The 11,587-nt window shown below is 41.7% G+C and overlaps 3 protein-coding genes across 3 annotated transcripts; all 3 read right to left on the bottom strand.

Annotated features, from left to right (window-relative positions):
- Nucleotides 1–563: 563 nt before the first annotated feature.
- On the bottom strand, nt 564–2,794 carry LOC145441854 (large ribosomal subunit protein mL42-like). Its single transcript, XM_080319805.1, has 4 exons — nt 2,633–2,794; nt 2,522–2,576; nt 1,812–1,955; nt 564–1,121 (listed from the first exon to the last, which is right to left on the bottom strand). The coding sequence occupies exons 1-4, from the start codon at nt 2,697–2,699 to the stop codon at nt 923–925; spliced, it is 465 nt and encodes a 154-aa protein (XP_080175931.1). The 5' UTR covers nt 2,700–2,794; the 3' UTR covers nt 564–922.
- A 2,788-nt stretch (nt 2,795–5,582) lies between these two features.
- On the bottom strand, nt 5,583–7,761 carry LOC145441853 (type 2 phosphatidylinositol 4,5-bisphosphate 4-phosphatase-like). Its single transcript, XM_080319804.1, has one exon. It carries the CDS (start codon nt 7,156–7,158, stop codon nt 6,337–6,339), a length of 822 nt encoding a protein of 273 aa, XP_080175930.1. The 5' UTR covers nt 7,159–7,761; the 3' UTR covers nt 5,583–6,336.
- Nucleotides 7,196–10,032, bottom strand: LOC145441851 (uncharacterized). The gene is made up of 2 exons (XM_080319802.1): nt 9,656–10,032; nt 7,196–9,101 (listed from the first exon to the last, which is right to left on the bottom strand). The coding sequence occupies exons 1-2, from the start codon at nt 9,885–9,887 to the stop codon at nt 7,804–7,806; spliced, it is 1,530 nt and encodes a 509-aa protein (XP_080175928.1). The 5' UTR covers nt 9,888–10,032; the 3' UTR covers nt 7,196–7,803.
- Between the last annotated feature and the right edge of the window lie 1,555 nt (nt 10,033–11,587).

Here is an 11,587-nt window from a genome sequence, read left to right as displayed (position 1 = left end):
TGCAAAACCGAAGAAATCTGAAAAAAGCGGTAAATTTTTCCCCCATTGAGATCGGCTGACTAGAAAAAAGGTCAACTTTCCCGCTCAGCGCTCAAAATAACGTTTTTTACTCCACATTGACAGTAGTGCGGAGCATGGACCGGAGCCGGATTGGATATCCGGCCTGATTTTTTTCAATTTTGGCCGGACCGGATCAGTACTTTTTTGGTAAGGGCGGAATCCTTATGGCTAAGCATGACGTTTGTAACTAAATAACTACCAGCCAACAACACGCAAGTAGTTTATATAGCTCAGTGAAGTAGCCGCCAAGCCAGTGCGAAAAGAAACGAGCCATATTTTTAATTCACGGAACCAACGTTCCGTGTTGTGCCGGATTTCCGGCAGGACTCTTTCATTTTTGGCCGGAGCAGCACTTTTTCCTGATACGGCCGGAGCCGGACCAGAGAATTTGTCAATCCGAGGACATTTTCAAAAAAGAGGACAAATCCTCTCAAAAGAGGTTGTATGGTAACCCTATTTCATAGTCTTTTCCATTATTGAAATCTTATAAAGCTTCCAAATGATGATTTGACCGAAAATTAACTGATATATTTAAGTTCCCATCACACAAGAATGCAAATTACCAATCATAAATATGAAGGCATCCAGAAAACGGCACATCGTATACCGCAAACAAACCGCTATACAAGACATAAAATTAACGGCATTTTCAACCAGTGATATTAATGTACACATGAGACATATTCTGAGAAAATATACAGCCCAAGTGCTCAATTCAAAGGCAGATGGTACTGAAGTAGCATCATGTATTCTGCAGGAGGTGCTCAGCGTCAGATTTCAGGTCTTCCCCCTCCTTCGACGTGACTGACGAAGATATCATCCGCTCGATATCGTACCGAAATGCAAACATGCTGCATAGAAATCAATCCCTGGGTCTGTCCTCGGGAGGCGTCCGCGAACGTTTCCCATTGATCGGAAACCACACGTGTTTAGTTGTGTAGAACATATTTGCCAGACGGACTATGGTGGGTAAAGTCTCCTTGTCCTTCATAGGCCATGGATTTTCAGGTGACGATAAATCCAACGGTTTATCAGTTATGTCAAGTTCATCCAGCTTCTCACTGAATAAAAATGTTGCATTTCATGCGATTTGAATAAGATTATAACACTTGATTTAACAAGACTAAAATATCAGAATGATGATTCGTGTCCCTAATGTAAATCAATGTGTTCAGTTGTGCAGTCAGTATCAACAAACATATCAACTAATTGAGGCCACAGCAGAAGCATAGATATTTCCTTGGCAATAATTTGTCACAATATTGGGTCACAAACTAGCACATGCTCCTTAATCTGAGATCAATGCACTTTACAGCTGGAGTTGATAAGAAAAATGTCAGTCAGTATATTTGGAACTATGTTGTACTCGGTTGTGTCAGTCAGGTATGGCTCCGGTATGACATTTGATCACAAAAGTGACTCTTAAGGCAAATCCTAGTCACACTATTCCACACAAGGTGCCCTAGTGCCAAACAGTTATAAGCATAACACAGACACACTAAAGACGTAACCAGGAGTTTGATTGAAATACTATTTTAAGTCATTAATATCTTTTCAGTGTATTGTAGTGTTTAGGTCTTATGAAATGGTTCAAGAACAACCACACAGTGATGGATGCACACTCCATACCACATTCCCAACATGATATGCAAACTTCAAAATGGATCCCAACTTAAGCGTCAAAATAGATTTAAACACATGCCAGACATGACACCTGGATTTAAAAGATATATAATAAATTCTGTACATACCGGACGAGTGATTCAATGTTTTCATGAGCACTGTATCGCCGATCTTCTCTTGGAATCGGAAGAGTGTCTTCATAGCTGATAGTCGATTGTGGATGGTACATGACAATAGTGCTTTTATCCTTGGTTATCGCAACTTTGGGCACCCTTAATATAAGCAATGAATTTTCAATTCAATCTGATACTTGATAGATTAGCACATGAATAATCAATCAAGCAATTAATAGTTTCATCGTTTCGAAACATCACAAGACTGCGATACAATGAAAAGATAGGAAGGTGTCGAATAAATCATGTACAAAGAAAATGCAGACGTAATTCCATAAAATGGGCAAGCAACAAAATATTCAAAGGTAGACAGTAGGCTTGGTAGTCGTTACAATCTCACCGAAATCAATTGGCCAGGTAGGTACGATGTACCCAGGTTGGAATCCCGGTACGCTTAGCGCAATATCTTTGGTGTGCCAAGGCGGTTCTCAGCGTCACACCTGTGTGCAGTCGGAAGAATCTTTGGTGTGCACGAGACACCGATTCCATATTGGCGATGTACGGTATACAATAATACAAGTAAATGAGATTGTGATGACTTACCAATGAGCTACCGTACTGTACTGAAATATTACTTGTCATACGACTAATGTGAATCTGCAGAGTTACTATGGTAGTACTATTAACATAGTTTTGAGGGCTTTTAAGGAAATAAAAGCAATTACCCGGGATCCTTGAAATGTTCGGAAATATCATTTCCGTGCACTTCAACTGCGGCCTCTGCGAAAAGTAAACGTCAGTAGTATTTGTAATATTTCGCAAATAAAGTAGCGAACCTTTGAAAGCACTTGAGTACATGCGAAGACGAATAATTCGAGAAGATATTGCCCGGTACAGGACCATTTTAATTGCAAAGTGCACTGTACTTGCACCGCATCAGCAGCGTAGCGAAGAACTAGCGTCGAACCGCGGAACTTGTAATACTAAACAACGAACCTAGCAGATCATAACAAAATAGCTGTAACCAAAACGGCAAAGTTTGCTATTCTAAACTGCGGACCGTGACACCATTCGGAACAGTGAAACTAGGGAACTTGCCATACCACACAGCGTAATGACGGTTATCTTGTTTATTTTCGATAGCGTCAGTGCAGTATAGGATCTGCACCACAATTCTTCCTCTCCACATTATCTCAAAATGCTGAGCGCCCTGCGGAAAAGCGCTGATACCAGTGTGACCTTGTCGAGAACAGAGGTGGTACACTATTTCCTCAAGTTTTCTAGGCAAAACTAGGCGTAAAGTACTAGTAATTTCTTACCAACTTGGAGATCACCACTTGTAATTGAGGAGAAATTTACGATGTTTCTTTGACTTACCAATCAAGAAGCCCTACGCCAGTGGTTCCCAATTGAGGGGAATTCCACCCTCTGGGGGAATTTTAAGATTTTAGGGGGGGATCTGGCCTTAGGGTAGTAAAGCAAGATGCTCTGGGTTCACTACATTTTTTGACTTTTATGGTAGAACTGTAAAGTATGAAACTAGGTCTTTCGAATTGTATGTTTCTTTTGGTGGATTCTTAGCTAGATTATGTTTAAATGCTTTTTGAAATCTTTCCTTTCCGTAGAAATTCCACCCCCTCAAAAAGTGAGGCTCGCGAGACGAATTCGTTTTGCCCGCGACAGCCTCCCGACCAAATTACCACTAAGCAGGGAGAACCCGTGCCGAATTCAGCACAACAAGGTCGCTTGGGAAAATGTTCATCTGAACATCTGAGCTAACGTGAAAAACATACGAAGTCATCGATTCAACTCAAGCCTATCGCAAAAGCGAACTTGGTGATTTATTTGTAGTCCCGAGCTACCTGAGCAGGCAAAATGTAGAGCAATGCTACCACAACGGAAAGTGATTAACTAATTTGTAATTTCTTTTGATTTATAGTCAATTTCTAAATAAAAATACAGCTAGTGTTAAATATAATTGATATGGCAGTAGCCCGCGGTACTTTACCAAAGTGTAATGCGGTCCGCATTCAACATAGTTTGGGCATATCTGAATATGTTTGGGCATATATTGCTCAGTCAACGAAAGGGTGTGCGTTAAATAGCACCATTTTTAGTCACCGGGCAACTTTTTCTTGGAGGGAAATTTTTGGTCAAATATTGGCCAAGGGGTCCACGCAGCACCGTAACTGCCGCACCCCGAACACCCCAATTGGGGGTGGGCGAGCACGAAGGGGGCCCAAAATTATTTCGTGAATTAGCATAAATTATGCCTTTATGCGATTCTATATTTTGTGATATAGCAGACTGGAGGTCACGAAATAACATCATATAACTACGTCATACCAAAGAGTCCGCCCGCCCGAAGATGTTTAATTATTATTTACAGGCCCCACAGTTTCCAAGACACCTAGCTCAGCTCCACCGGTAAATCTGATTACGCGAGCAGAGAGGACAAGAAATTGAAAGCAATATATATGCAATTCCCAATCTTATTGACCGATTTTATTATGAATTATTGAAATTTTTTCGCACTTCGTGCGTGCTCACTAAATAGTGTGCAACTGGGGTCGTGGTAAAAGCGAACAACGTAATGGGGGGGGGGGGTGGTCGGTTTATCACCTCATGTGAGTCCAAGACCCAAGTTTTTTTGGGGGCCTGACGAAGTGCTGTTTCGTTCCAACGGGTATACGCCCGAAGATGTTTAATTATTATTGAGTGGTCCTACCTTTTCAAACACACCTCACTCAGCTCTACCGGTAAACCTGATTAGGTGAGCAGAGAGAGGATAAAAATTGATAGCAATCTATATGCAATTCTCGATCATATTGACCGATTCAATCATGAATTATAGAATTTTTTCGCGCTTCGCGTGGTTAGTCGAGAAAAGCTTAACTAAACCGTCACCCAATAGATACATTTTTAGTAGCGGGAAACAGCGTATAGCCTGAGAGGGGTCTGGGGGGCGAAGCCCCCATAAGTCCAGTTTATCACCTTATGGGGGGCCCAAGACGAACGTTTTTTTTTGGGGGGGGGGCTGACGAAGTGCTGTTACGGCCCTGGGTCCACGAGACTAAAAAGGTTGGGAACCACTGCCCTACGCTATACGGCTACGCTATCTCGTTATTGGTGTGTCATCCGTCGGTGAACCGAAGAGAATGGTTCGCCTACCAATTTTCACCGCACCTCCGTTCAGTATCAATATTTTGTCTTTGTTTCCAGATCAACTGCAAAGTGATCAGCAGCTGCGAAATCGATCTTGAGGTCCTTCATTGAAAATATTAGCTAGCCCTCATGGCAATGGGTTGCTGATAAACTTACACGTCAATTACTTTCCGACCACCAAAGTCCTGAAAATATCCGATGAATTCTGATTTAAGACCATCTAGGTGAGTTATTACTGCAACTCACACTCAAGGTGGCTATCTATAAGAACGAAATCCAAGTAATTAAAGTTCGCCGGACTACACAGCTGATTCTCTTCCATAGCTCGAGTAATAATCTCAAATAAGATCTTCAGTTACAATGTAAATATGTGACACCAAGCTTACTCCCTATATTTCATCCTGGCTGTGCCCACTGCCCACACCCGATCCTGTTTCGATATCGTTGAATAAGTTTTCCAAGACTCCTTAAAAATTTCATGCCCTATGTATGCAAAGTCAAATTATATATTCATAATAGCACAAAAGCAACAAATCTTTAACATGAAATGTAGTTTAATCAATACAGAATGAATCAACTATGACACAAAATGATCAAAGATATTTCTTACACACTTGCATCGAGCAGGCAATTGGAAACAAAAACCGCTGACCAGCGCATAGGTCACAGGTTGCGAAGTCCACATATCGGTTCACATTGCTTTAATATTGGAGTTGAGAGCGAAATACAACTTCCTGCAGGAGTAAAAACAAATATAGAGCGAAAGTACATTTACATAATGAGTCAGACATCATATGACCATTCAACGCCAGCCAGTAGTATTGGAAATGAGACGTCACGATATTGCACATAAAAGACATTTGTAAAGAATACTTTGAAGTGTGAATGATAATTCAAACTAACCTTATTGAAATGAATTTGACACTGTATCTATACGACACATGCCTTGCGCACCATCATAGTGCTAAATCTTGAGCATGCACTGACGGTAATTAAGAATGAAAGTAAACGTTATTCAGAAGTTGGTTCTGATCAGAGATTTGTTCATTACCAGCTAGTATTGTAGTATTAAACTTGTACAGAAAAATCTCTTTGTTGTTACTAGTTAATCAAACACTCATTTAAAACAGTTTCAAGCTACATTGTCAACAAGACTTCAAATGATATTTTCAAATGCTTGTGACAGCAACTAGATCACATATTCAATTGGGCTCCCTTCGATAGCAATTGAATGAGATGCTTCAGGAGAGTTACACAATTAAACAACACATGACTTCCAGAAAGAAATGAAGTGCAAGCCTACAGATACACAGGAACTCGAAGACGATCCATTACCAAAATCGGACAGGTAGATACTGCAAGTAGTGGACAAACGTCAGGTATACTGCATCACTCGCTCCACTCGACTGATTTTGATACAAGAAAACCGCAAAAATCTCAAAAACAGAACAACAGCCATCACATATAACACGGTAAACGAAACGTAAGCCCATTCGCTCCAATCGCAATCATCAACACAGTACACCACCGTCGCTGTTATCGCGATCGCAATACCCAAAACCACAAATGCCGAGATGAGACTAGTCTTCATCCGAGTAGCTCGATATCGCGGTCCGAACGACGAATACATTCCACATGCAGGACATTTGTCATACGTTTCCCCGGGCTGCACCCACAGAAAAGCCGTGTTACAATACGCGCAAGTAATTCTCTGAGTTGGATTTTGTATTCTTCGATGCGGCGGGACTTCAAAACTCCCCGAAGTGGCGACCGGTACTAAACTAACTACCCGTTTGCAGTCGGGACGCGGGCAGATTATCCGTTGGGACGTGGCTTTGCAGATGAGAAGGCAATTGCATGGGCATCGCACGTATTTTTTCCCCGTAGGAGCGGGACGTATCGGAGTCGCCTCGCCGCAAGTGTTACACTTGATCACGTGGAGATGAAGCTTCCCTTCTACGCTCACAACAGAATCACAAACTCTGCAGTTGATGTGAGGCACTAACGTTCCTCCGCTTTCCGATGGTCCTTGAGATGAGTATGGAGGCGGATTTGATTTGGAATCGTAAGCCGAGTACGGTGGTGGTTCTCCATCGAGGGTGCTGTATTGGAGTTGTTGGATGGCTGGAATTTCCGGGCTCGCTTGCACTTGACTGGAGCCTACTAGCGGAGTTCTTTCGTCGTCTTCATCATCCATTGTGGATAAACTAAGCGGTACACAAACTGCAAAACAGCTGGTGAAAATGCAGAAAGAAAGGTTTCAATACAACTATCTGCCGACGACCATCGTATCGGAATGTGGCTTGGAAGACATGCTTCTGTTGTGCAAATAGACCCTAAACAATTGAAACATATAACATATTCCTTAGAAGAGCTACTTGGATGGATGTTCCTTTCATAACCAGGCACTTACCCAGCCATGAAAGAGGCGAGGGTAGCATCAATTTATTAGGATTAAGTAGGCCTACATGCTTAATGTCGACAATATAGGTAACAGATAGGCTTCCTCACGTTGTATATCTTACCCACAATAATAACTCAAAGAGAAACAAAGACAAATTTTCTGAATTGCAAATGAGTAAAGAAATATCGGGGATACAATCGGCATTTCAAAAGGATAGGGTTTTCTAAATGAGAGGAGATTCAAACCTCCCCTCTGGTTACGCCACTGACCATAACCATTTCTTCATAATGGAAATTGAAGCATCACCATCCGAAAAGCACTGGAGATATGATATTGGTCTTCTGAAGACGGTCGAATTTCGATCTATATAACGTAAATGTATTTCTACCACATCCAACATGTCACGTCATATACGCAAGACACATTTTGTCGGAAACATTAGTCATCTCCCTTGATCACAACTTCCTCACTTAATTGCAGCAAGCCACTGACCTCTTCCACGCCACATGACATCATGGGATCGAGATCAAATCGGGACAACGCCTGCGTCACAGGTTCAACCGGTAGACAAGTTTCGTAGGATGTTGTCTCCTTTTCAGTTTTAACTCTCTTACGCTTTTTATGAGTACAATGTAACGTACCCACATGATATCTCAATTGGATATTATCGACAAATTTTGCTTGACACACGCCGCAGTGGTATTTATTGGGATTGCAAACGTCGTTACGCAGGTGCTTTCTCAAAGATTTGGACGAAGAAAACTTTTTGGCGCAATTTGAATTGGGACAAATGCAACCTTCTAAATCGGAACTAAAGTAGTCTAAATAATCAACGTCCTTGTCCCGGTCTTTCAAGCAATATTTTTTGGAACATTCAGGACACGGACGAAAAAGTACATTGCTGTTGCCGTCCTTTTCGTGGACTTTCAGGTGAGTTTTGAGAGAGCCCATCTGAGAGAAGCCCTTTCCGCATACATCGCAAACGTACGGTTTTTCACCCGTGTGAGTCCGAAGGTGACTTCTCAGATCTTTCGGGTATAAAAATCGTAGCGGGCACCAGTCGCACTTATATTTTTTCTCCCCGTGCGTGTGGCGGTAATGGCTGCGTAGCCGCTGATGTGACTCAAAGATTTTGCCGCAATTTTGACATGGACATAGATAAGGCGGGGTTCTGGGCAATTTGATTCGAGAACGGGCTTGAGCAACTTTGTGAGTCAAATTCTCTTCATGCACTGTATCGACACTTCGATCATGGGCATGGAACTTTGAAGCATGTAAGTCAATACAGCTAGAGTCATTGTTTTCATGCGGACAATTCAGTTCTTCAGTGTCATTGTGTACAATATCTGAATAAAGCATTACTTCATCATGGTTATGTATAATTGTTTTCTCAAGGTCAGTTGCATTCATATCAGTATGAATATGAAATTCATCATCATTTTCAGCAACTCCTTCAATACTGCATATAATGCCCTCCTCGTTGGAAACTGAACTGTGGGTATTATCAATTTCTTCGTTCCAGTTTCCATTTCCGTCACCGGAATTTGCAAGCAATTCGATAGTAACGTCATTCTGTGTTGATTCGGCAGCCAGCATATCATGAGCTTGATCCATCGACATTCCTTCGTATCTCTTGTCAGTGAAAATCATTATGGCCGCAGAGAACATGGAGTCCAGATTTGAAGGTTTTGAAGCGATGTCCCCAGTATACAGGTATTCAAGCAGATATTCGACTTCTGAATTCAAGAAGCACGTTTAAACCATTGTCAAATCAGCAAATAGAGCGAAAAATAATTGTCACTCAGGACTGGACATTAATTCCAACTAATGCGAATCAAGCATTCCTAGCTCGTAACGTCTACCAGTAATCTAATAGATATATTCATAGATCTGTGAGGAATGTAGTAGCATAGATGTAATGGTTAGTCAAGTCAAAAACATCCCGGAGACTTTGCAAATCTATGAGATGAATAGCGGATGTAAATCAGAGAGCCCAGATATCAAAATTCGGATATGTTATTGGAAGACAGGCTGCCCGGAGTGCCTGGTATATTGTTGAAAATTTTGTAGCCTATATATTGTAAAATTTTTTGTATATTGGTAAATAAAAAGCAGTCTCATATTATATATGTGTATATACCTGTCCTGTGAATAGAACAGAGATACAAGGGACGGGTAGAATACTGATCTTCAAGTCAAGTACAACCAACTTGTACAGTATATGGTACTTCAATCTGCTGGGAAGACTTTACCAAGAGCAAATACCAAATTCACTAATTTATAGACTTACCAGATGATGTGAAGAAGTCTATTCCCAGAATCAATTCAGATACTCCATCCGAAGCTTTGACATTTTCGTTAATAATAGCTTTCAATAAAGGGGAGGCAGCGGCAAGAACTATCTTGTGACAGGGGTGATATTGATCCTGAACTTTGATGGCCACATCACAGAGCCTTCTCTCCCTCAGAAACTGAAACATCGTATCACACATACGGTACCTTCGATCGATAGTGCCACGCATATTCTTTTCTATACCGAGATCCACTACATTAAAGTTTTCCTCGCAAGATGTTCATTAATTCCTAAGACTACGCAAGAGTATCCACTCCCAGCTACTTCGATGCAGCTGCAGTGCAGTCGTCAACAAAACCTACCAAAATCATACGATCAGCTGAACGCGATGACGTCATGAAATCACGAGAGATCTCGTATTTGCGCCATCCTGTGATGGTACATGGTTTGAAAATCCCACCGTTTATATCAGGGCTTTCAAAACTGGGGTCGAGTAACGATATCAGGAGGTTGCGAAGAGCGTATCCATTCTAAAGAAATTTTTGTATCTCAAACTTTTTAAATATGGAAAACAAATTTGGTGTTTTGTAATCATTTATCATTTAAATTTCATGTCATGATATTCTTGCATATCAACACAGTGAACTACCACTATATTTTGATGAGTGGCGAGCGAGTGTATATATAGCTCAGTGGTGGCGAGATAACGCAGTGCTATAATCCGCGGCTGCAGCGCCAACGAGTGCGGGTTCGAGTCCGACCGAGGTCGACTTCAGAATTCCTCTGAGTGTTGGACAAGTACAACAAGTACAAGTACAACACAACAACAAGCACAAGTACAACACACGCGCGTCCACGTCGTCCAAATATCATATGATCGACCGAAAAGATCATCGCTCCATCAAATATGCCGGACCTGATGTGTGGAACAATATCCCGCCGGCCATCCGACAGTCGACGAGCATGTCCACATTCAAGTCGAAATACAAGCAATTATTACTACTAAATAAATACAGTCCATACTCAAGATTACCGGACCACGACTGACCTATCGATCTCGCTTCCCATGACATGCCGCCCTATTTCTTGTCGCATTCTTTTTCTATATTATCTTCTTTACTTTCATTCAGTGTGCATGCCTCCTCTTTACATCGCCTAGGCCAAGGTGGGTGTCAGATTCCATAGACTACTCCTTGTCGCTTCGACATCTTCCTGTCTTTTCATTGTATCGCATTTTTTGTGGTGTATTGAACTGATAAAATTGCTAATAAACCAATGATGATGATGATGATGATGGAGGTATATCTTGGCTCCTCCTCACCACCCCATCCGCGTAAGCGTTATTTTACGAAAAGCCTAGAAGTGAGCCGTTACGAAAAAAAATGAAGAATATCGGCCTGGTGTAAATGAACATAGTAGTCGACGAACACCATGATAACATAAAACAAACAAACTGTATTTTTTATAATCTGTTCCACATAACCCACCGATATTCACGAACTTCAGACAAGATTTTCCTTCAGCTTGTCCCTGTCTGTGCGACACCACTTGTGCAAAATGCAATCACGTTTATTGGTGTGAAGTAGGGTTACCATATTTCTGCGGAGCAAATTCCGGACACTCTTTAGCGACCACTAGCGGATTTTAAAATGAGGTATGGCACATTGCCTGTCAGTATGACGTCACACTAGCAAAGATTTGCCTATCGACCATGGGTGGTCACTGGTCACGATCCGCATCAGGAGCCGCTATAACGTTAGGTCGGTGCATTTAGGTGATTGTGTCTTGTAACCAGCATCGAACCAACCCCTCCTGTCCAAATATACACTGATCTTGAGCCCACCATAGGGTAATCGATGCAACTTCTAGGGCCTTACTCTCAATGTTCCCTCTAAGCTGCGCACGTGCGCAAATGCTCAGTGTTGACAC

Source organism: Botryllus schlosseri, chromosome 6 (assembly GCF_051294905.1).
Source record: "Botryllus schlosseri isolate E-star chromosome 6, Bs_hap1, whole genome shotgun sequence".
Taxonomy (NCBI): Eukaryota; Metazoa; Chordata; class Ascidiacea; order Stolidobranchia; family Styelidae; genus Botryllus; species Botryllus schlosseri.
Note: the sequence above shows the minus strand (reverse complement) of the source record. Positions and strands in the feature narration are given on the sequence as shown.

Coding starts and splice junctions, on each gene's coding strand:
- LOC145441854 (XM_080319805.1), bottom strand. CDS start 2,699: ATGGTCCTGTACCGGGCAATATCTTCTCGAATTATTCGTCTTCGCATG. Junction 1,956..2,521: donor GAACATTTCAAGGATCCCGG/GTAATTGCTTTT, acceptor GCTTATATTAAG/GGTGCCCAAAGTTGCGATAA. Junction 1,122..1,811: donor AACATTGAATCACTCGTCCG/GTATGTACAGAA, acceptor ATTTTTATTCAG/TGAGAAGCTGGATGAACTTG.
- LOC145441853 (XM_080319804.1), bottom strand. CDS start 7,158: ATGGATGATGAAGACGACGAAAGAACTCCGCTAGTAGGCTCCAGTCAA.
- LOC145441851 (XM_080319802.1), bottom strand. CDS start 9,887: ATGCGTGGCACTATCGATCGAAGGTACCGTATGTGTGATACGATGTTT. Junction 9,102..9,655: donor AGACTTCTTCACATCATCTG/GTAAGTCTATAA, acceptor TCTTGAATTCAG/AAGTCGAATATCTGCTTGAA.